The sequence below is a fragment of the Grosmannia clavigera genome (assembly GCF_000143105.1).
Source record: "Grosmannia clavigera kw1407 unplaced genomic scaffold GCSC_146, whole genome shotgun sequence".
Classification (NCBI taxonomy): Eukaryota; Fungi; Ascomycota; class Sordariomycetes; order Ophiostomatales; family Ophiostomataceae; genus Leptographium; species Leptographium clavigerum.
Window position 1 is genome coordinate 352,908 of NW_014040795.1, and position 24,122 is coordinate 377,029.

The 24,122-nt window shown below is 53.5% G+C and overlaps 7 protein-coding genes across 7 annotated transcripts; 4 read left to right on the plus strand and 3 right to left on the minus strand.

The window, feature by feature from the left end:
• Nucleotides 1-144: 144 nt before the first annotated feature.
• On the minus strand, nucleotides 145-2,694 carry CMQ_5827 (GTP-binding protein; the record flags this gene model as incomplete). Its single annotated transcript, XM_014316473.1, has 1 exon — nucleotides 145-2,694. The coding sequence occupies one exon, from the start codon at nucleotides 2,692-2,694 to the stop codon at nucleotides 145-147; it is 2,550 nt and encodes an 849-aa protein (XP_014171948.1).
• A 998-nt stretch (nucleotides 2,695-3,692) lies between these two features.
• On the plus strand, nucleotides 3,693-5,148 carry CMQ_5818 (plasma membrane snare protein; the record flags this gene model as incomplete). The annotated part of the gene is made up of 3 exons (XM_014316464.1): nucleotides 3,693-4,041; nucleotides 4,381-5,003; nucleotides 5,080-5,148. 3 exons carry the CDS (start codon nucleotides 3,693-3,695, stop codon nucleotides 5,146-5,148), a joined length of 1,041 nt encoding a protein of 346 aa, XP_014171939.1.
• Nucleotides 5,149-5,495: 347 nt separating this feature from the next.
• CMQ_5922 (cell wall glycosyl hydrolase) lies at nucleotides 5,496-7,001 on the minus strand (the record flags this gene model as incomplete). The annotated part of the gene is made up of 3 exons (XM_014316568.1): nucleotides 5,496-6,685; nucleotides 6,751-6,855; nucleotides 6,917-7,001. 3 exons carry the CDS (start codon nucleotides 6,999-7,001, stop codon nucleotides 5,496-5,498), a joined length of 1,380 nt encoding a protein of 459 aa, XP_014172043.1.
• Nucleotides 7,002-9,488: 2,487 nt separating this feature from the next.
• On the minus strand, nucleotides 9,489-10,150 carry CMQ_5821 (uncharacterized protein; the record flags this gene model as incomplete). The annotated part of the gene is made up of 2 exons (XM_014316467.1): nucleotides 9,489-10,054; nucleotides 10,138-10,150. 2 exons carry the CDS (start codon nucleotides 10,148-10,150, stop codon nucleotides 9,489-9,491), a joined length of 579 nt encoding a protein of 192 aa, XP_014171942.1.
• A 504-nt stretch (nucleotides 10,151-10,654) lies between these two features.
• CMQ_5870 (ubiquitin c-terminal hydrolase) lies at nucleotides 10,655-12,995 on the plus strand (the record flags this gene model as incomplete). The annotated part of the gene is made up of 3 exons (XM_014316516.1): nucleotides 10,655-11,227; nucleotides 11,433-11,596; nucleotides 11,717-12,995. The coding sequence occupies 3 exons, from the start codon at nucleotides 10,655-10,657 to the stop codon at nucleotides 12,993-12,995; spliced, it is 2,016 nt and encodes a 671-aa protein (XP_014171991.1).
• Nucleotides 12,996-16,268: 3,273 nt separating this feature from the next.
• On the plus strand, nucleotides 16,269-17,618 carry CMQ_5847 (mediator of RNA polymerase 2 transcription subunit 19; the record flags this gene model as incomplete). The annotated part of the gene is made up of 2 exons (XM_014316493.1): nucleotides 16,269-16,629; nucleotides 16,822-17,618. 2 exons carry the CDS (start codon nucleotides 16,269-16,271, stop codon nucleotides 17,616-17,618), a joined length of 1,158 nt encoding a protein of 385 aa, XP_014171968.1.
• Nucleotides 17,619-21,060: 3,442 nt separating this feature from the next.
• Nucleotides 21,061-23,048, plus strand: CMQ_5832 (uncharacterized protein; the record flags this gene model as incomplete). The annotated part of the gene is made up of 2 exons (XM_014316478.1): nucleotides 21,061-21,850; nucleotides 21,910-23,048. The coding sequence occupies 2 exons, from the start codon at nucleotides 21,061-21,063 to the stop codon at nucleotides 23,046-23,048; spliced, it is 1,929 nt and encodes a 642-aa protein (XP_014171953.1).
• Nucleotides 23,049-24,122: the final 1,074 nt, after the last annotated feature.

Sequence of the window (24,122 nt, forward strand, 5' to 3'; positions counted from 1 at the left end):
GTTTTGGGGCGCATTGTTTGGGAACGGCATATTTATGACGGAAGCTTGTCTATTCCGAGAGTCCGGCTCCTCCCTGTAGCTGACCCCATCACCTCGAATCTACATCATATACCCAATTTCTACGCACCAGTTCTTTCCTTCTTCTCAGTCGGCAATCTCGACAACCTTGCCGATAAACCCGTCCAACAGAAAAGCTTCTTTGCTGGCGCCCTCTAGAATCACAATCTGTGACCCCAGCTCGATCCACTCCCGCCGGTTGAGAAGCTCCAGCCGGACATTGTAGCCGTGCACGGCCGTGGTCGCCGCCCCGTCCTGCCTGCTGTCGGCCTCGGCAGTATCGTGCAGCCTGAAGACGCTACCGGGAAGTAGTCCATCTTCTGGCGCCCCGTCAGCCTCCGCACTGATGCCGAACGAGTCTCCGAGAGATCCGCTCCAGATCTTGGCAATCCTTGCCTGTGCCCGCACGCTGGCCACATAAAACGTGACGGCCGTGCCAGTGGCGAGCGATTCGATCGTCGCGTCCGCGAAGAATGCCGTCAGTCCGCTGGCTGCCTGCAGCTGCAGCCCACTGTCCACCATGTGCTTGCTGGGAATGGCAAGCACCATACCTCTGCGGGGTTTGAGGTCAGGGGGTGCTGCCGGCTCAAACACGTCATCGCCTGCAGTTTCAGGCGGCAGGGCGATGAGTCCGATCGTGCCGACTTGGTCAGTGGCGAGCGTTTCTACTGGCAGGCGTAGATTGCGAATGCTGATGACTCGTGCATTGTGCCACTTTCCGTTCAGAGCAGATGCAGAGATGGCCTTCCTGGCGGCAATTCGCGAGAGCTCAGAGTTGGACGGGTGAGACGACGATAGGACAGTGTGACTGCTGGGCGACGCCGTCCGCTCGTCTTCCAGAGAAAGACCACCAACTTCACCCTCCGACTGAAACGGACCAACCACCACAAGGTCTCCCACAGAGATGCTGCCGAATCGCAGGTAACCCGACACCACATAGCCAGGATCTGCCAGCTCGCCGAGATTGCTGGAGGTGTATGATGCTGGGCGGTTGTACTGACCCTCAATGTGGAAGAGCGACTCGGGTTCTTCCGGATTCAGCGCCATGCCGACATAGTCTTGGGCAGTCGGCTCAGGCGGAAGGGGTAGTGAGCGGAGCAGGGCATGCACCATGCCGATGCCGTCGCCGCTCACTGTGCTGGACAGGATTACGGGGACGACAGCGCGGAAGTTGCTTGTTGCTTGGGCATGTGAGAGGGCCGACTCGATTGCCAGGGCATCTGTAGCTGGGATTTGTCGGATGTTCTCGGAAGACTTTTGCTTCGACTGCAGGAGCTGCGGTGTTCTGCCAGCATTCTTCACGGCCGTCCAGATCGGGACGAGAGTCCGCTTGAGCGACTCCTTATTCAGCAGGTCTGACTTGGTGATGATGATAGCGAGAGGCAGGTTCAGCTTGAGACAGAGGTCGAGATGTGCCTTTGCAAGAGCCGCACTGCCTGCGGCCGTGTCGGAAGCAGCAGCAAGGCACAGAATGGTCCAATGAGGAGCCCATCCGATGAGGCCTCGAAGTGTAGTGCGGCGGAAGCGCGGATGGCCGGCAGAATCCGACACAAAGACGAGACGGCCATCCTTGGTGTAGTCATGGATGCCGATCCAGGACTCGATATTCTGATTTGCATAATTGACTATACGGTCCTCTGAGTAGCCCAAGAGCTCCTGCGTCACGGTGCTTGTCAGCCCAGAGGCCAATTCGTGCAGGTGCTTGAGCGAGTTGAGACGGCTCTTCCCATGTCCGTCATCCAGCGTGCCGGTCGAGAGGGTTCCTAGCAGGGTCGACTTTCCCGAGCCCGTTGGCCCAGTCAGAGTGACCCGAAGCTGATCGGTTGTGGCCGAGCCAAGAGTAGTCAGTGTTTGCTTGTGGTTGGAGCCGGATGAGCCGTAAGACTTCATGTGTGGTCGGACAAACACCTCTGCGACCCAGAGGTTCTCTCGGCCTTTCGGAGGAGCAGTCTCAGGGCCTATAGATGGCGCCTCATCCGCCGTCCACTCGCACTCCCCGACAGCCACCATGCGCTGGACTTCTGCCGTGCAGCCCAAGCTTGCTGCCATCCAACGCAGTGTTGCCACGCTCTGGTCCATCTCGTCCTTGGCTATGCCGATGAGGGTGCCGTCGTCGGCGACGCCAATCTCGTACAGAGCACCTCGCGACTCCTCCAAGCCGGGCGCAAGTCTCCCCAGCGCAACAGGGAGCGAGGAAAGCTCGACGCCATCCGGCAGCACTGGCACGTCGATGTCCTGGCTGGCCACCGACGCATGGTATGGAGAGGACTGGCGCAGTCTCCAGAGCAGCTGGGTGGTGAGATGCTGGCACCGGTCTTGTCGTGTCTGGCCGGCGGTCGAAGAGCCTACAACACGGGTCTTTTGCAGATATTTCGGATCCGTAGCAATCTTGGCCTGCAGCGAGGCTGAGAAGTAGGAGAGTGGCTTGTATGCCCGTCGTGGGCGCAGGAGGAGGTGGAGCTTATATTCCACCGGACCGTCCTCGGGCTCAGGAGGGAGCCTGGTCACCCCATAGTCCGACAGCAAGCTGTGTGCAACAGTGCCATTGGGCTGAAGGCCCTGGTCTTCCAACTTTGCCGGCAGCAGCCAGAGAGAAGACACCCGGGGTGGATTTGGGTCGAATGTGAAGACGGACATGGGAACGTGTCTGTGGGCCGCTCACAAGGAAGCAGATCGGATTCACACAGCTACTTGTAAGGACCAGCCAGCTGTTGGTAACATTGGACGATGTGAAGATGCCAGCAGTAAAGACAGTCGAGACATTCGAGTCAGCATTTTGGTTCGATCAACGGTTGTCCGGACTACTAGAAGATCGGAACTGGTGTTTTCGGCAGGCGCAATCACAGGGTCGAGATGTTATTAGATCACCATATCATCTGGACGGAGAACAGGCATTGTCAGGGATCGAGAAAAGACGGCAACTATCTTAGGTGTACGAGATTACGCAGAGCCGTGGGTCGTTTACTCCGTATTGACTACCGATTAAAGTGGGTCTGTACGAGCCGGTGACTCTTTGACGATGACTGCCAGAAGCGGAAAGAGGCAAGGCAGAAGACCCAGAGGGTGCTTATACTATGTAAGGTACGTCGTATCTTGCATAGTAGAGAGACGACTTGACTGCACGGACCTCTCACCAGAAAACGGCCATTTCGACGAGGGAATTGACGAAGCAAAAGCTTAATTAGAATGGGAGGCGGTAAAGAAGTGCTCGTACTCCGTACTCCGTACATACTTCGTAGATAAAAATAGCCCAATGCACGACCTGGTTTTAGCGTGGCTGCTGGAGGATTGTAGGCAGACACTTGTAGCGTGCAAGACAGTAAACAGTGAGCTTTTAAGCCCCGTAACACAGCGGGGCTGAGCTTTGAGCCCCGCCTCAGCACCACTCCGTAGGCAGTCTCGAAACCCAACTGTCGTGGCGAAACGCAGGTCTGACAGGTCCGATTCTCCTTTTCCTTCTCTCTTCCCCTGAATATATCACCACTTTCATTTCTTTCCGCCACGACGACAAAGCGAACACGCTCGCAAACACACTCGTCACCAGGCATTTTTCGACTCTCAATTCGCGACTCTCCATCTCCAGTGTCCATTGAACGTCCGATCAATCTCTCTCGCCTCATTTTCCGTCAACAGCAATGCCTCGATTCGGCTTCCTCAAAGACGACGACGATGGCAGCAGCAGCAAGAGCAGTCTCTTCAGCCGCAAGAAGGACAGCCGTCAAGATGCCAACCCCTACGCGCAGCAGGGCCAACAGGACCCGTACATGGCGTCGCGAGGAGGACGTGCCGGTCTGCCCAGCGGGCCTGGTCCTCGGGGCCCGGCTCCTGCTTCCGTTCCTCCTTCACGTGCGAGTGCCAACGAGCCTCCGCCGGCATACGGGAGCCAGGCACCGGCTGGCGGCCCAGCGAACGGGGGCTACAGTGCTGGTGGCTACGGAGCAGCAGGCGGCTACGGCAGCAATCGCTACGACAGCAACAGCAGCGGTATGGGTCCTGGTCGGCCACCCTCCTATAGAAGCACGGCTGACAGTGTAGCAGGGAACGGTGGTGGCGGGTCCTACGACAGCAACACGCGGCTGAGCGCACGGCGTGGCGGATACGGCGGCATGGGTGGCGGTCGCGAGGAGGCCAACGATCCGAACCGGCAGGCGCTGTTCGGAGCGGCGCCGGAGAAGTTTGCGCAGCAGCAGGCAGCACCAGGAGGGCCAGCGGCGGCGGGCGGAGCTGGTGGTGGCTATGGGGCGGCGCCAGCGGCAGGCGGTGGTGGCGGCGGCGGCTACGGCGAGGCACAGGAACTGACGGAGGAGGAGCAGGAGGACGCAGACGTCAAGCGGATGAACGAGGAGACGCGGTACCTGCGGAACGAGACGGACCAGAGCCTGGACCGGTCGCTGATGATTGCCAACCAGACGATCGAGACGGCACGGTCGACGATGGCGCGGATGCACAACCAGCGAGACCGGCTCTACAACGTGGAGCAGAACCTGGACCAGGCGGCGAACCACAACAAGATTGCCGAGCACCGCACAGCCGAGCTGAAGCACTACAACCGCAGCATGTTTGCCGTCAAGGTCAGCAACCCGTTCATGTCGAAGCAGCGGGCGGCCGAGCGGGCGCAGGCAGCGCTGGACGAACACCGGACGGAGCGGCAGATTCGCGAGGAGACGCGCCGCGCGGCCTATCTGAGCAACCGCAACGCCGACGACGAGTTCTCGCAGCTGGACAAGACCATCGACTCGTCGCGCCGCCTGGGCCAGAACCGCAAGGGCGTCTCCAGCAAGTTCACGCTCGAGGACGACGACGAGGAAGACATTGCCATGGAGCAGCGCATCGACAACAAGCTCGGCCTCCTGTCCGGTGCTGTCGGCACGCTCAACGAGGCCGCCGTGGCCATGGGCAAGGGCGTGGAAGAGGACCTGGTGCATCTCGACCGGATCATGGCAAAGGTGCGTTTGTCTTTCTTCTCTCTTCTTTCTTTTCGCCCTCTCTTTTCCTTTCCTCCCCTCACACTAACGCCTCCAGAGCGACAATGTGGACGACGGCGTCCGCGCCAACAGATACAGACTGGAGCGAATCGAGAAGAAGGGTTAATGGACGGCGGCCGTGGTGTGTCTGCGTCTGGTTGGAAGCTGGCTTTTCGTTCTTCGTTATCTTGTTGGCGGTTCCTTGTATTGTTTCTCAGGCATTTTTTGAGCAGCAGAATACATTGCTCCGAATAATATTGCTCTCACCTGTTTATGCAAATGTTGGTTGAAGAGCTGCTTAATTTCGTGAATAATATTAATTATAATTCCTATAACTTAAAACCCAAAAAGCATAAGTAGATCTCCGTGTCGAAGAAGATGCCCAACACCCGCTGCGCCCTGTAATGATGCCATGTTTTCATTCCCTATTTTGTCTACTGCTCCTCCTGTATGCCGTCCTAAGCCGTCTGCAACTCATTTGACCAAGAAGACGCCACCACCGAGGAGAGAAAAGGCAACAGCCGTGGTCAGAAAGCCAGCCGCGACACGGCTAGCGGTGGTGATAGGCGCCAGCACATCAGTGGCAGCCGGGGACGTCTGGGTACCGGCGCTGGGATTGCCCTTGGACGTGCCGCCGGTCGAGGCGGTGACCGGTGCGGCGACCTCTTCCTGGACGAGCGAGTACATGATGGCAGACAGGGCATTCATCTGCTCGCCGACGCCGACGGTGCCATCAAAACTGCCGGTGTACCATTTGAAGCCGCAGGCGGTGCCAGCAAGTCCCTTGAAGCCGGTGGCCGGCGAGCCGGAGCAGGCAGCAGCCGCAGCCGCCGCATTGGCCTGCAGCAGCGGCACGATCTCGGTGGACGTGTAGGGAGCCATCTGGGCGGTGCCGGCCATCCAGCGGGCCAGGTAGCCCTTGAAGCTCTGCTCGTCATTGTCACACAGGTTGACCGTCTCGCAAGCCTGCTCAACCATGATGCTGTTGTTGAAAAAGGTGTCGCGGGTCTCGTTCCAAAGCCCGTCCACGCGTGTCTTCCACAGCTCCGTGCCGTTGGTGCCGTTGTACATGACGGCGGCACCGTGCAGAAAGATGCCAGCGTTGTACGACCACTGGATCGTGTCCTTGGTGCTGCAGTTGTCGGTGCCCGAGACCGACGCGCCGTCGTACACCTTGTAGTCGGACGTGATGAAGCCGACGCCTGTCTCCCAGTCCCACACCTTAGTAGCCCAGTCGGCATACGTCTGGTTTCCCGTGAAACGCCACAACCGCGTCGCCAGGTTGAAGAAGCAGCCGTTGGAGATGGAGTTCTTGTAGTTGTACCCGTTGTTGAACGTGAAGATCTGCCAGCGCATCCCGCCGTTGCACGAGGCCGTGTCCCAGCGCGTCGTATACTCGTTGAACACCGCCTGCGCCAAAGCCAACCATTGCGGCTCGCCGTCTGCCGGGTTCGGAAAATTGTTCTCAGCCGCCGACATGGCCGCCATCGCCCAGAAGCCCTGGTCGTCGTTGCCCTCTGTGCTCGTCTGATTCGCCGGCATGAAGTCGTTGTTGTTGCCTGCCTGGTGTACCAATGCCTGCAGCGTCTCGTTGTTGTACGTGTCATCGCCCGTCATGAACCAGTAGTCCACGAGCGTGCCGAACATGGCTCCGGCCTCCCACCCTGCCTCTTGTGTCAGTGCCTGCCTGTCTGCTCGTCTTTGAATCCTTTCTCGGCGGCCGACTTACAGAAGTACGGGTCAGGCAGGTTGCCCGCCACATCGCCCGTGTTATTGCCCGTGTAGTACTTTAGCAGGCCATATGCCACCGTACTTGCGGCTGCCTTGACAGATGCTGCACCCCCAGAAGTTAGCATTGGCTACCGCCTCAGACTAGACCCTACCACAGGACGTACTGGAGTCAGTAGCATTGATCACAATGGCATTGGCTCCCTGTGCCAGTAGCCAGGCGATGCCTGCAGTCTGTATAGATAGCTTCATGGCGAGAAAAGAGTATCACAATATATCAAACAAGGTGGAATTAAATGAATGGATCCGCCGAATCTCCAGGATTTGGCAAAGTATGAATCGAAAATGAGACGCAACTGATAAAAGGAAGCAAGTGAAAGTCCAGCTGGCACAGCCAGATCCGCCAGGGTGACGAAGAGAAGCAGAAAAAAGGAATGGAGAACGGAACGAAGCAAGAAAGGCCAAAGTATGACCGTGAATCCAGGCTTGGAGAAGAAGAGAAAGAAACGAATACCGAAAACGGAAGGGAGAAAGGAAGAAACGACACAGCATACAGGCCCGCGAGGCCGTGTTGCACCAGAGCTGCGCATGAAACAAGTTGGATGTCGATTACGACCCCTGAGGCCCCGGAATTGGACAGCCCGTGCGGTCCTTCTCCATTCTGAAATAGCCCTTGCAGGGTACAAAGAATAGGACTCGGGCCTCCACTCAAATCATAGGCCTGCTATTATTGTGTCAAAGCTGCAATAGCGACAATGACTTTCAGGCACCAAAAAGCCCATTCAGGTACTGACCAATGAGAGATCATAGCGCCGGCCCAACATTCGCGCCCATGCACAGCACGTGACGCATCCCTTAATTTCAGCCGCAGTGGCGATATGCGTGCCACAAGCCGTGTAAGAGAAACGACAGCTAGTGAGCTGCATTACGACGTAGATGTTGACAGGTGCTGAAATTTGATTGAGTTGCACAACGAGGTTCTTCAGATTAGGTGTGGTCCTTGTCGACTATCCAAAAGTCCATAAACTGGTTTGACTAGGCGGGGATCCAAAGCTGACATATTTTTGAGTAGATGCGACTGCTTGCCAATGGATCAGTAATGCCTGGTACATTTAGATGCATTTGTGTGTGCGTAGGGGTTCACGAACGAATACATTGGAACCCTGCCAGCGCAAATGCAAGTTTGGTTTTATCAGACCCTGCGTATTCAGGCATTGACTCTGAAATCGGCTATATAACTACGATTGCAGACCCTTGTTTGCAGACCCTTGTTCATTAGTCAGACCAACTGGCATTTACAAAACTCAGAGCTCGTTGACGATAGAAATCGGGGGGGTTTACAAGAGTATTCCCTTTTCACAATCTAAGATAAATAGCTGCTGGGGTTTTGTGGAATTCGCCAAGCGATAGCCCCTGAAATACACGAATGCTTTATTGAACTTAGGCTCATCTTCTGAGATTGATATTAGTCGAACAACCTCTGCAAGATCGAGAGCCGCACCCGATCGCGTTACTTCGTACTGCCTTCGGTGTGGAGTTAAGATAGAAAGGGCCCGTAGGCTCCACCCGCAAACTGATGTTCGACCCTCAGACATGAGCCCACGAAGAATCAGTCTTCCCAAATTCACGGTCCGAGTTTCGTGGCTGAACACCACTGGGGACTCGATAGTCGGAGATGCCATGCAAAGGATTGATCAGGGCACGGCAGCAATCTAAAGTCCAGAGGTACATTTTGATTCCTCTTCTTTTAGCTTCCCATCGGGACCTAATCTCCTTCCACCTTCACTGTTGCCGCTAATGCGTCAGGGTCGCCCTGCAGTACAACCTTGTGGTTGGGACCTCTTCAATCTCACAAATATATGCTTAGATCTTGACGATCTTGTGCTGTATTGAATACCATGATACAAGTAGCGAGGGTGGTGGGCCCGTCTACCCGCCCTCTAGTCCGAGTCTAAGCCTTACGTGCCCAACAGATTGCGTGGGGTGTTGGGCAGCGATGCGTCGAGCCAAGACCTGCTGCCGTGATATCCTGTACTCCATCTAAATGGCAGTGGGGTACCCATTCGCTGACGGCAGGCATATGGACTACTAATCTTAGCCGCAACTACGACGCTCAAAGTCAAGGGCTTACATATTACGTCGTACTCAAACAAAACGATACGACTTTTGGTGGTCCCTCAGGTCGTCGTCGGTTTACCCGAGCCCTAAGCCAAAAACCTGGTTCTTGTGGGGGTCTCACGCAGCCGTCATCTCCTGACCGGAAGCATGTCTGTGGTGGTAGTAGCGACTACTCCGTAAAGTCATGGTTTCTTCTTATCATTTCGGCTCATGAATGAGCGGGTAATATCCATCAGATGCATGAGATTGTGTGATAAGATTGTGCAACCTACTGCTATCTACCATCAATGCAGAACACAAAGTAATACCGGGCTTGAGAGCGTTCAGCCATATTTACAGCGAGATCTTGTAGACAAATCTGAGACGAATAAGCTACATTAAGGGACGTGCATGTATAGCTAAACCGTTCAGATGACCGAAGCTATCTTTTCCTCGTACCCAATTCTATAATCAACAATTCAAGCCCAAGTAACCATTTTTAGATAAAAGAAGCCTGTAACGCCAAGTATGCTCCGTCATAGCTTGTTGCCAAGGGTATAAGCAGCGGCTTTGCCCCCTGCCCACCCACATCACATGATATATAATATAGTCGTAAGCAGAAAGCGACCTTGCAGGGCGAGATCACATTATCTCGTCCCCGCCAGCAAGAACAGCCAGCGGGACGGCTGTCTCAAAGGCCACCACGGGCGCCGCCGCATCGGCTTCTCCCATGTTCTCGTCCAGATCGTCGTAAAACTTGCGCACCGCCTCGTCGCCACTGTCGACATCTTCGTCCTCGTCGCTGCCATCGGCGCCATCCGCAACCATCAATGCCCAGGCAGCTTTCTTGCTCGCCGCATCTGCGCTCACGTCCGCCTCGATCTTGCTGTTGATCTCGTCCCAGGCCTTGCGCCGGTAGTCAATTGACCGTGCCTGTGTCTTGCTGCGCTGCACCTTCTGCGCGGTCCGCTCCCCCACGGCCGCTGCTCGATCCAGTCCCTTCTCTTGGCGTCGCCGCGCTCGCGTGCTAGGCACCGACTTGCGGCCCTGCTTGGTCTTCTTTGAGACACCCGCCGACTGGTGGATCCCCAGCACAGACGGCCGGTGGTCAGCCGTAGACTCAGGCGGCTTGATATCTTTCAGCGACTTGTCGGTGTCGATGCCCGGCGAAGTTGCCCGGCGGGCAGCACGCGAATGCTTTGAGGGTCCTGGAAGGTGTTAGCTTTCTCGGCTCATTTTCCTACCGAATTAAATGCTTCCATGAGAAGAACAAAAAGGTAAGATAACGCACCTTTCTTTGCCATTTTGAACCTGTGATGAATTGTTTGTTTCGTGACGTCTACCAAATTGTGGTTATTGACTTTGAACTTTTTTTGGCGGGGAACATTCTGCCCTCGTATACCGCTTTCTAAATAGAGCGGCATTGAGAAATGTGACTGTCTGCGCAGCCACCACTGCCTATCTATCATTTCTACGTCACATGTGATCTGTTTCGCCTCCATTCCTCCCTCCATCCATCTTACGAAACGTTTCGCTTGCTTACGCGCCACCCATTCGATCTGGCAGCGCCGGGCGTTGCATAGGCAGTTGCATCTCGCAATTGCTAGAAAGCACGACCTTCCTCTCCTTCCAACCTCGATCGATCACGGCTATTAGCGTTGCCGACAATCCTCGACTACCCTAGCCCAAACAACGTATTTACTCCGTTCCTTCTTGTACGGGTACTTTTACGTCGAGCATCCAACGGCTCCTCTAGCAACCAACCTGTCGCTGTTGCTTATTCTCGGCCGACTTTCCATCGGCCCAGGATGAGCTCCCACGATGCTTGGCAGATCATGACCGGCAAGCCAAAACTGCGGACCTTTTATGAAACTACCTACTGGGATCGACTGGCTGAACACAGCTTTATTGTTCCATTCATTGTCCTTCTGGTCACTATTGCTTTTACCACCAACATAATTGAGCCCGTCCGCTATCTTCTGCCATCCGCGACTGGCGAGCGACTTTGGGACCTGCTCGTCTCAGCCACGCCCTCTTCTGTTCTCTTTGCTGTCGACGACTGGCTGAATCCTTTTCCGACTCTCCGACCGCCTGTCGATCGTGCCTCTAAAGCCGCTCTGAAAGAGGCCAAAAGCAGTGCCTTGGGTCGCTTGCTGAGGAAAGACAAGGCCGGTAGCATTATCGCATCCGTGTCTTACGCTGGCAGAAGCGGCCTCTCGCGACTCATGCCAAAGGGTGGAGTCGACCGGCCGGCAGGCCTCGGGAACATCAGCAACTCCTGCTACCAGAACAGCATCCTTCAGGCCCTGAGCGCGCTTGCCCCCCTTCGCGATTATCTGTCATGGATAGCTGAGGAGGAAGAGACCGGAGGCCTGCCGCACGTTCAAACAGCCCATACCCTCGCACTGTTTAGTGCGCGATCTCTTTTGGACATGCTGTGAATGGAGAGACGCTTTGGACACCACCGGTTCTTAAGAGGATGAGCACTTTTCAGCAACAGGACGCACAGGAATATTTTTTGCAAGCTATTGAACTAAGTGCAGGAAGAAGTTGAGAAGGCACTGAAGGATGTTCAGACTCACCCAGGCTTCGAAACTGACTTGGGCGCCGCCATACGGGGAACCTAGGAGCAGCAGTCCCGAGCAGCGAGGACAGTGGCTACTTAAGCGCATCGTCCACCTCGAAACAGGCCGCCGCTGCAGCTTCCTTGTTTCCGCATCCCACGCCAAGGCCTTATGGCCCATCGAATAGTATGCCGGGCCTGTGGTTATTCATCGGGGCTGACCATGAACCCATTTTTACTGTCTGACCCTGTCTCTCGGCTACGGAAACTCCGAATACCGCTTGGAGGAGACCCTGGACAGCTTTAGCGCTGTCGAGAACATCGAAGGTGTCCAATGCGCCAGCTGCACTCTCTTGACGTTTCGCAAAAGGATACGGGTTATCATCGGTCGCTTAGAGGCCGAAAGCAGCTCCTCGTATTGTGCAAAGAGCAATCAGCCTCTCATTTACGAGAGATTAGAGGCTATCGAGGCGGCATTGGAAGAGGAAGACTTTGAAGAGAAAACGCTTTCAGATACTTGCAAAATCCCCAACAAACAACGTGTGGAGTCTACGAAATCCCCGGAAGTGGGTATCGCCCGAGCACCGCCAAGCATTGCCTTCCACATCAACCGCTCCAGGTTCGACGAGTCGACCGGCTATACGTTCAAAAATCCTGCTGCAATTCAGTTTCCTTCACAACTAGATCTTGGTCCGTGGTGTTTAGGTAGTGCGGCCTCACGTTCCTATGAAATCAGTGTAGAGCATGAATCCGGTCTCAAAGAACCAGATGTCGACAAGAAGGACAACCGGATCCACCAGCAGCGGTCGGATCAAGAGCAATATTCGCCTTCATTCTCATCTGTACCTTCGTTGATGACCGACAATTCCTCGACCTTAGAGGATGAAGAACAGTGGCAATTACCTCCCCAGTTGCCCATGGTTTCTGGAACACAGTACCCGTCCAAAATCACTGGCCCGCTCTACGAACTTCGAGCTGTCATCACGCACTATGGCCAGCACGAAAACGGACATTATGTTTGCTACCGAAAGCATCCTGCTCCCCACCGCCCTTCCGACGAGGAAGTAGAACCTGAGAAGGGACGGGACAGGAAGACGCCGGGATTTGCGTCTGAGGCGGATGCCGTCGTAGACGGGACTTCTGATGAAGCGACTGATGAGCCAAGTACTACGGAGAAGCTCGAACCCCTTGAAGATGATCACAATACTAGCGAATCTCAATGGTGGCGCCTCAGCGATCAAAACGTGACCCTCTCTGACGAAACCACAGTCTTGTCTCAGGGTGGGGTCTTCATGCTTTTCTATGACAGAATTGACAATCGCTCTAATTTTACGTCATCCGCTGCACATTCTACCCGAAGCAGTGAAGACTTTTCAGTGGCCGACGCCGACATTGACAGGGCGCCGATCTTGTCAACTGACGGGGAGAAAGAAAACGCAGGAGACGACACCTGTGATATTGCACCACACCAGGTTGCCGGCTATATCGCTGAGGAAAGGGAGACGAAAAGTATCAACTACGACCTGCCGGAAGCAAAGCTGGCGGAGGCGCCGGCAGCGTTTGTTCATGCCAGCCTTGAAGGATAGGCATATTATGAGGGCAGGTTATCCCTGACAGCTGTACGTTTCGGTCTTGATTTTGCGAAAGCAGAAGAGCAGTAATTATTTCGCGTATTCATAAGCAACAGGCATGTTTCTATACATATATCCAGCATAGCAGAGGCGTCCATGGAGGATTCGGCGGGCTAACATAGCACTCTGGGGAGGAAAGACATAAATGCATTATTAAATAATGTAGGATATTTTCCTGTGTCCAACGTACACCTGGCGACGAATGCTGCAAAGACTGTTGTCTATCGGAGAGAAGATACATTAGAGCGCGGTCGAGAAGAAGAAAAAAAGCATGGCAGAAACACACACTTAGCTTGGGCGGTCGAGATTTTCCTTTGCTCCAGTCATTCTCGCACGGACCAGCGCACACCGCCTGCGAAATTTTCTGGGTCTGCATCTATAAAAAGGCTGGCTCGCCCCCGTCCATTCTAGGATTTCTTTTCTCTTTTTTTTCTTCATGACGACAATACTTCAGAGAATCATTTCTATAGTTTTTGTCCTCTTCACTGTTCTCTAAAACAGAAGCAGTACCCACCCGGGTTGATGACTTATATCCTCAACTTGCCCACGTTTGTGAAACGAACAAAGCTTTGCTTTTGACCCTCGCACTGCCTGAAAAGGTGGCGGTTCAGGAATTTTCCAGGACTGTATTAGAGGGTGGTGATGAGCTATACCCCAGATTTGGGTTTCTCCTAGTGAGAACTCTGCTGGGGTGGGTGTTGATGGACGTCTGACCGGCCTTTTTTTCCTCTTTTTTTCATTGCGCTCCTGAGCTAGTCCCGGGACGTGAAGAAGAAAACATTTGCTGTTGCTTTAATGTATGAGTCGGATCTCACACATTGAATTAAACTTGGTGCATCACCAAATGCCGTACAGAATATAATTCGATAGTTAGAAAGGGTGCAGAGTACGGAGTATCCGTACAGAAATATTATCTTAACTAGATGCGGGGCGCTCATTGGCGAACCGGTAGGCAAAAGACTTGCTATAGTCTCGTATTTTCCGTAAGAAATATGTATCACGAGTTACTCCGTACCTCTGTAGGCACAATCCATTCCACGAGCAAAGCAGCAACTGCAAGCAGGATTGATACATAGTGGCTGATAATCGCGCAGTCACCTTTGATAAGCAACTTCAGCGTAACTCATGGCAGGCAGTGGCAACCAATTGGTGCCTGCCACAAAAATGTTTGGAGGCAGCATGCTCGCACGGACCAACAAGGAAACTCCTCCCACGCCTATTTAAGAACTGGCCACCTCCCGAAACCATCAGCCCTTGGCTCCCCTTTTTTTTCTCCTTTCTTCCCTATCCTAGTGCAAGGGCAGTACGCATTCAGTGAGGATTCGTCCGAGAGTGTGTTTTTGCTGGTTGAAAACTATTCCTTGACCACTCCTATTGGGCCACTGGCTCGGTAGGGAATTTTTGGCAAAAACACTCTGAATCTTTTCATTACCATCGTTCTACGGCGCGAGGTGAAGAAGGGAATAGAAGCAAATCTGGGGATTGACGACTGGGCTGTCGTTTGCCGTCACAAGCTGCTGTCACTCCGTATTTATCGCGCTTTTAGCAAGACGATATCGAGCATGATAATTAACAACAAGCAATGGGCTCTATATGTCAAATGTCGGTGTATCCCTTCAATCAAGGGGACCGTATGTTTTTCCAGCTTCCTTTTCGGTATCTGCTATGTACGGCTATTCCGTTGCAGAAGCTGTCGGCGGTTTGAAGAGAGTTTTATTCTACTTATCCCAGCTTGTTGGCCACCTGAAGTTTGAGCTGGTTCCAGTTTGTATATTTCCTTTGCTTTGTCTATGGCTACTAGGTTTAGAAACGGCAGATTGTTGGCAGATTGACGTGAGTGACGCGTGAAGCTACGATATAGGTTATAGGGCACAGAATGGGGAAATGTATCTTGCTGTCATTCCCGCTCTGCTTGACGCTGTGCCGATTTATCACATCATGAATGTGGTCTCCTATTTTGATGCGTTTTAGGTTCTTAGTGTGCATTTTACAGCGATGGCAATATACGACGTACTATCAACAGGCTTGGCGCCAGAGAAACAAAGAAACCGAGAGAGCCATACGTCTCGCCTTTTCCCCATGAACTTTTGGGAGGCTTGTGAGGTGAATCGTCGTTGTCAGCTAACTACACATATGCATTAAAAACCTAGGTTGTAAATGATAGAGATTAAGAATCAAAGCAGCTGTTATGCCTCAATCACTCAGCTTCTGCAAAAAAGACCCATAAAAAAGACGAGACCCATATATGTCCTTTCCGATTGGGTTAAGCCGAGGTGAGAAAAAGTACAGTATCTCTTGCACAGTACTTACTGTAAGAGTACTTGTAATTGCCTGCAGAGTATGTGAAACTAGAAGTCGTCTCCCTCCAATGCGGCACGGGATTCCATACAGTACATTCTGTTCACTCCCAGTTCTTGGGCCTAACTCCCCACGCCCCCTTCCCTCTTTCTCTTACCTGTCTCGCGCTCAGTCCCGCCCAGTTGTTTCCCGTCATTCTCACCCGAAGGGCGAGACTTAATCATCGGACCTCATCTCCCCTACCTGTTTCCGCCGCTCTTTCTCCCTCTCATATTCCCGTCAAAACTACTCACCCTGCCATCAATCGGCAACCACGACACTCGGCGCCGGACTTTCTCTCAATTTCGCTCATATTCTACCCCGGCCGATTCCGACGACTCTTTTTTTTCATACTTCTCACACTTGGCAGTCGCCGTTCCAGTCGTCCAGAATCGCCCCCAAAATATTCGGTCGGTCGATGAAGTTCATCGACAAAAGAGTCTCGCGGCCTCTCCCCGAACACCGCTCCTTCTTTTAAAACAGCAATAACCAAAAGGGACGTGCGAACGTGCGACGAAATCGACCCACTGAACAGCCGCCCTCTATTCCAGGCTCTTCACGGAAGAATTTTCGATACCCGTCAATTTCTGCGCAATCCAGCGGCCGAAACATCTCTGTTTAGTCCTCCTTGGCGCAATATCCTCTGTCAGCCGCTCGCCGGAGAGGCGCGGCGATCGTGCGATCGCTAGGCATCCTCTTTTGATCGTCGTCCTCCGTTGCTTGCGTTATTATTCGCTCTCTTTTTCTGTCGACTGCTCTACCGATTTTCGACATCAGAGCACGCCGCTGCCATCCTCTCCTTTTTTTTTTTGCTCGCAGCTCTCTTCGCCTGCATCCTGGTCGACAATCTGACGTAATTCGTCTCTCACGATACGGCTTTCAAGACCAGCCATGTCCTTCCATCCTCAGACTCCACAGAGTCCCTCTCAGTTTTCCCCGATGATGACCGACCCTCAGTCTGCATCATCCTCATCGGTCGCCAATACGATCAATACCAACGGGGCCTCTTTCGCCTCCACTGCCACGGCATCAACTTTACCGACTCCTGCTCATAGCGTAAACGGTTGCAACTTCGGTGCGGTCGACGTCGCACACGACATGTCTACAGATGATTCTCCGCAAAAACGGAAGCGCGCGTTCGCTGATTCTGGGAGCCAACACCCGAAGAAAGTCCACATGGAGGGTCAGCAGAGGCTAGACTTTGAAGCCTTGCATCAAGATGTGGGCGAGAAGTATCTCGTGGGCAAAAAGGGTAAGACTCGTCCACCATTCCCCGTCATGGTGCTACCACGCCTCTACTTGCATACATTATAGCAACCTGTGTTTCCCTACCTTCACCTCGCTACTTCACTCCTCCTCTGCATACGTGTTGCCCTGTCTATGCTATGTAAGAACGACTTGTGTTAACACCCAGCTCTTCTTTTTTTCTTGCTACTCGTCACAGCTCATACACCATCTTTTCCACCATTATCGGAGGATCTATTTTCGATGTTCGGCTTGTCAGGGATCGCTGCAGAAGTAGCTAGGACTTTACCGAATGGCGAAAAGAACGCGATGCGGAAAACGTACAAGGGTTATATGAAGAAGCTAGGCGTGTCGGGCCACTTCGAGCCGGTGAAGAGGGAAGACGGTGACGAGAGCGACTTCTTGCGAATGCTCAGCGAAGCTGAAGACTCATGGCAAGCCCGCCAGGTCAAGACGAAGGAGATCCAATACGGCTTTGCCGACGATGTCACAGCGGATTTGCGGCTGGCTTTCACTATGAACAAAGGTCCCATGCCGAAAGCAATTTGGGACAGTTCCGTTTTGGGCGATCTGGCTCCAGATAAACTTGCATCCATTGGCACGAGACCGTCATCTGTCCGGGGCACAACCCCGAGCACGCCCCTCCACCCAGCCGTTGCGCGGTCTAAGACCCAGCAGCCATCATTTCAGCAAATGGGCCCGGGAGGCCCAGATGCTTCGCGACCTCGTCGGGTTAGCAAGAAGCGGAGCTATGGCGATAATAGCTTTGAGGGTTATGGCGAGGGATTTCCTGATGACGATCTTGTAGATGGATACTCGACTGGCGACGGCGACGGCCCAAGCCACAAACGACGGAAAAAGGTGCTTATCGGCGCTTCTTGCCGCGAAGAGCCTTTTGCTAACCCTCTTTTCCTGCAGGCCGCTACGTCTACATCACAATACCCACCTGCCCCTGTCCGCCAACAAAGTTATGGTCCTGGCATGGTTGGTGCGTAGAATGTACGTACCCGTGCTGGAGTGAAGCGGTTAGCTGCCCTTCAGAAGAAAACAGGACCCATTTGAAAGGCCTGGCCAGAAAAGATGTTGCTTTTTGTTGCTCTGCAGCAGCAGGATATCACCCAAGCACTGTTGAGGAAACGGGTATAATACCCAAGATGACGAAGAGGGCCGAATAGGGCGCGGCCTTCAAGCAGCACGTTTTTCCCCACTCTGTTCAAGGTTGGACACAGAGGCTGCGGATGATGCCCATGTTTTGCATTTGCATATAATTTGGAGAGTTTTGTCGATGCTGCCGTTGGCAGTATTCATTCCTTTTATGGATTTCTAGCATGGCGTTGGGGCACAATGGTTGTCTTCCCTGTCCTTTTTCAGCTTTGTTTGTTATTTTTATTACCCTTATTTTAAAACCAGTCATGATGGTCATGAAGGGGTCGGCTGGGAGATAGGAGAAGACGGAAGAGTGAGAGGGTTTCAAAAGCCCAAACGCACAAGAAAAAAAAAGCAAAAGCAGTGGGATTCGAGAGAGCACGATAACAAATACCAATACACATAAGCTTTTAAAAAGCAGTAAGGTAAGGCCAGCCGAGAAGCGAGGGGGAAAGACAACGAGCAGACACACAAACAAACACAGCTGAAGTCAAAAAGAGCTGGAAAGCTGGCTGGTGGGAGCGAGAGCCTTTATATGGGGAGCTTCGAAGCACGAAGGGTGGAATACTTGAAGTTTCGGCAGCGGGCTCGGGAGGTCGGGATGATGTCAGAAAGGTTACTGTAGACGGAGTGCGTCGAGGCTTGTCTGTCTGAGTTTGCTGATTTTATGAACTCTTGATTATGTTATTTTTGTCATAAGCCAACACATTAAACAAGTTTTTCATGCTTTGTTGGTGCAGACAATAGACGTTTCGAGTTCGACTCGGCACGCATCTTACGTGTGAGATAATGCTCTGGTAATACAGTTTAATGTGCCATAAACTTCCGACCTCCCGTACGGAGTACTACGTAAGATACATGCAATTATCTTGTGCTTGTGGCTGTGTCGGTCACATTAATGAACTTACATATTTGTTTCGGCCTGTTCCGTAAAGTAGTCCGCACTCCCACACGACCTACTTTACTGACTGCACCCACCCAGTATCGATGAGGGCCCGACTAGTACAGCTGCGTATACTGAGTAGAGCCGGCATAGAGAGCCACACTTCATATGGAGTACAAAGCAAACACTGACGTAGAACGCTTACTACACACAGAAAAAAAACCTTGGTTCGTAAAGCTGTATGCCGACCTTTTGGATGTTTGGATAGATTTGCAGATAACAATATAACTTACCAAGCATATGCTTCGTGTTCCGTATACTCATTCAATTATGTACTTCGTACTCCGTAGATAAGCCTGCTTTTCTTTGCAAGAGGTCAGTGCTTATTAGACGCCGACTTACTCTCCGTATACGAAACCGTATTTTTAGGACGGGGGTTTATCTGCCAAAATGGCAACTGCTTTGGACTTGAAACACCTATGATAGCAAATCTCCTTTTACAACGCTTTCCTTTGTCACGTACGGAGTACTCCGGACTCGTAAGATAGGTCTTTGATTACAAAATCCTTTAGCTGCAGAAGTCGTCCGCATGAGCAGAGATTGTTTTGGGCATATGTTATTATGCATCTAAACAGTCAAGGTGCAGGGAGCCAGAGTTGGTTGCTGGAATGCAAGATCATTTCTTTTGTGCAACACGCAGCATTCAATTATGACAATTTCTCAGCGTTTTGGCAGGGCTTGGCCTTCCGGGATCTCGAATGGGGAATGACCGACCAGCGGTTCGTACGAAAATAATCTGGCTTTGCTTGGGACGGCATAAAAAGGGTTTGCCAAGTGGCTGACGCGCGTCGCGGCCCCCTCATTACATAGTACGTACGGAGTATTTGGGTATTATTTGCTGCAGGCTTGAGTGAGTGTGCTGAGCACCGCAGCGGGTGTCTTGTATGAACTGTTCAGCCCAGCATGGGCCGCGGACAAGGCGAGAGGCGAGACGACGGAAGAGAGAGAAATAACATACAGGCGCATGCCATTTCGGGGCGTCTGAGTCAAATGGCATTTCTGCGCCCTAGGTGTGGGAATTGTCGATCCTGCTCGTGCGCCTGCAGGAATCGGCTTCCTGCCATGCGACATTGTTTGTGGTGTCGCCTTGAAAGACTCGTCCGATGTTCTGTCGGCGGAGTCGCTACTCATTTGTCGCCCTGTTGCACGATATCTTACGTGGCGGCAATTCTGCAGCTTCTGGACTGTGCGCTTTCAGTGTATGTACGGAGTAAGATACATGCATAGTAATTCTGGTGGGGTCCCACGTACTCGGTAGATTTGCAGGTCTTATTGGCTGGCAAGCCCCTAAAGAAGAGAAGTCGGTATTTACTTCCATTCCAGTCAAGCGAAATTGGACCATTGGTTCACCAGCTAGGAGCTGCGCGTATGCGTGTAATTGGCCGTCAGGGCCAAATCGTCCCGTGCTAGGTAGCATGTACCCACAGCACTAGGCCCCTTTCCGTGCCTGGCTACAACGTCGCAGCATGGCCCGCGCTGAATATCAAATTTCCTTTTCCTTCTTCTCTGCCCCCCGAGTGGGCCACAGAAACAGGTCCAGAGTGTATTTTTATTACGGCAGGACCTAGCGCGCAAAACAACACCGGCAGGAGAGACGGACGGGACCTTGCGCGTACATCGCCTGGCTATCGTCTTTGCTGCCCTTTCGCGTGTTGCGAATGCCCGTTTTCCTTTTTACTTTTGCTCTTGCCTACCACGAGTACTCGCGGTGGCTCGCCCTTTCCCATCGAGCTCCATAGGTCCCACCCCAGCATCGCCTGGCGACTCCTCTGTTGACGAGGAGCTGGTAAAGGTCGAAGACGACAAAGCAAAAAGTCAAAAGGACTGCGACCGGTGCAAAAGGGATCGACATTGATACACGCGCACGCCCGCTCCCAGCTTGACATCACGACCACTTGAGGCACTGCGTGCACTCCCTCACGCTCTCTACCATCCGCCTTCATCTCCGAGATGAAGGAGTTGACGACGCCGACGAGAATCACCATCACGACGAGCATGGATTGCGCCAGCCAAGCCATCATTTCTTCCGTTGTGACCACCAGGTAGAGCTGCCTCTCTTCGGACTCGACACGCCGACCCTCCCTCGCTCATCACCCTCTGGAGGGCATTCGGACGGATAGAAGACGACAGCCTCTAGTCCGATAAATGCACCTTTGACGACTTGTTCGTCCACGTACCCAAGCCAAGGGAAACTCTATCCCGCACTCGATAAAAAAACAAATCACGCTCGTTTCTTGCAACCGTTCGCTTCGCATACGTTCCTTGATCTTATATATCTTACAATCACATTCCTTTGTCATTTTTTCAACATCGTCCAGGCCGGCTGAGTCTCCCTTGCTTCGCCACATTATGACCAGCTACGTCCACAAGCCTTCACTCCTTCAGGCCGGCATGGCCCCAACTTCTGCAGAACCCTCCGCCGCCCCTCTTCAACATCGCCACCAACATCACGAATACGAGCACCGCCACACCCATCGCCGCATGCACGATCTTTACAGACACGGCCAAGATGCTACAGGCGGCAACATGGACGAGCCCAAAAAGCACCTGTTTTCACAGGATATCATCGACGAAGACGCCGACCATGACGAGAACAGCCAGAACGACCTTCGTCGCCGTGTTACCGAAGTCGTCCAGACCGTTTCCGTGGTCCAGGTCATTGGCAGCGACGGTTCTGTGCTCGAAGTGAGCACTGCACCCTCTTTGCCGGTGACCACACTGGCTTCCGACTCGGCCACCGCGTCCACTCCTGATGTGGCCGGTGTTTCTGGTGTCTCGTCTGCGACCGCCGCATCTCCGGCATCGGCCCTGTCACTGTCGTCGTTGCTGCCATCGTCGTCGTCGTCGTCGTCGTCGTCGTTGTCGCCGTCCTCATCGCCGTCTTCCTCGCTATCTTCCTCACTGTCCTCTTCACTGTCCTCATCGCTGCTTTCGTCCTCATCTCCGTGTGCGTCTTCGTCTGTGTCTGCGTCAAATTCGCCGTCCTCTGCTTTGTCGGCAGCAGTAACAACGACAGCCTTTTCCAACTCGACGATCAGCGGCACAAGCGGATCATCTCCCGCCACTATTTCCCCGCCTCTGACCACGGGATCTTCATCCGGCACACTGCTGCCAAACATAGGCAATTTCACCAACTCAGGTATGCTTACACCCCTCCGAAACTCTTCACCCCGCCTGTCTTCGTAGCTAATGGAATAGTTGTTCCGGCCGTGCCTTATCCCAGCAACAGCACTGCTCATCGCACGTTCTTTGGCAGCTTGTCCCACTCTTCATCCGCATACTCGTCCTCCTCGGTTCCGTACAGCTCTTCCACAACGTTTTCCAGCTCTTGGATTTCATCGAGCTCTTCTTCTGCCGCGATCGCTTCCTCGTCTGCCGACGGTGTAGTGGTACAAGTCGCGTCCAGCGGATTGGGCTCTGCAGTTGCCGGCACCACTGCCGCAGCCACTACTGCTGCGATCGCACCCGCTGCGTCTTCTACGGACACGAACTCTGACACAACGACCGGGACACCAACAGGCACGATCGTTGGAGGCGTGGTCGGCGGTGTAGCTGGGCTGGCGCTGGTGCTGCTTGCCGCTCTTATGTTTTTGCGTTGGAAACGTCGGATGCAGCAGCACGGACACAAGCTGCTGGGCGAAGGCAGCAAAGATGCAAAACCAGGCATGACCAGGACACTGATCGAGGCGGGCGAAGTTGCGGGCCCTGGCGCCGTGACTATCCCCGCCGTTGTTGTTGGTGGTGGTGGTACAGGTGGCGGCAGCGGCATTGGTGATGGTGGTAGTCCTGGCGGCAGTCCTGTCGCCGCAGCTACGGGCGACGCCATGACCGAGCGGCGGACAACGTTCCTGATGCCGTTTTCTTCGCATGCTGCCAAGCGAATGTCGAGGGGGACAGGTGGTGCGGACAGCGATGGCGAGTCGGGGTTCTACCGCGTGTCTGGCAAGAAACTGCCGTCGGTTCTGATGTACGGCGGCGATGGATATCGCGATCCGCGTGACAGCGTGCAGAGCGGCTCATCCGTGGTCTTCCGGGACTCGCAGGGCTTCTTTGGCGGCGAGGGTGGTCCGTCCACGATGCCGACATCGCAGTATGCAGTGGGCTCGCCAATGCGGCCGGTGAGCGGCGTGCCTGTGTTCCATACAGGTCCCGGAAAGACAGCCATGGCCATGCGGGTTCCGTTGTCACGACACGGTTCTACTGTGTACGACAACAACGAGCCGGTCAGCCCGAACGAGCTCGTGCCGCCATCTGCATATGACCCCATCGGGCGGTCTCTGTCGTCACAGGACGGCTCCCGGGCATCTGGCTCCCGATTCACGGAGGAAATATTCTGATCTGTCTTCGGCAACAAATTCACACACAATCACGTCCTCTCCCAACACACACACGCTCTTTCTGTCTCTCATATGTACATCTGCGCTCAGACTTGAGCGCTTTGATATAATGTTTGCAACGCCTGTCCCACGGGTCTGTCTGTTTTCTGGGCGGGACAATGACAAAAGAGCAAAGCATGGTCTGGCGTTTGAAACTTTTTCCTTTTTGAGATATCTTCTGTGGGTCATTGGTATAACAGCCAGGAACTCTTTCTTTCTTGCGCACCTTGTTGCCGCAGCCTTTATATTTGTTGTTCCTTTCTTCTTTTTGGCTTTCTTCATGGCTTTTGCTATATCCCCTCTTGTAGCTTCTGTTGTTGTACGTCTCGCCTCGGTATGGACCGCAGGCTTTTTCTTCTTCTTCTTTGTGCATATTGGAAAGAGTTATTTTTTTCTAGATAGCTGGCTAGTGAAGATGCTTGCTTGTGGCAGAAGCGAATAGTGAATGACATCGGCCTGCTGGTGCTTTGAGCGTGTTCCCGTGTTGATGTTCAGTGCAGCGAGTGGGCCAATCAAGTCGAAGAGGCGGTAGGCGTAAGGTGCTGTCTACTCGGCTGGTTGGTTGCCTCCGTATCGGATGGCAACTTAGCACAAGACTGGCGGCTGTAAAAAAAAAAGTCCGGAGCCATGTTACATGGAGTATCCGTGCAGGAATGCGAGGGCAGATCTTGCGTTTCAGTCAGGGCTCGTCATCACAGGGTAGCGTTCTTCTGGCCGATGACGGCAAGCCACCGGATGGCACCGCCGACAGGGCCGAGACGTTCGTGAAACACGCATAGCAGTCTGGCAGACGGTGGGATCGAGGCGAAGAGGCAGAAGCATAAAGACGATTAGCGACTCGGCACGCGAAGCGCTTGGGCCCTAAGTTCATGACAAATGTGACCGATCGAGCGCAACAGGCTGAAACAGAAAAATAGCGCTGCCCCCTCGGCAGAATGGAAATTTAGGTTGTATAAAAACCACCTGGTGCAGATGATCGGCTACGAGATTACAAGATCGTCGCTGGACATTGGACGTGAAGCATGATGCCAAGCT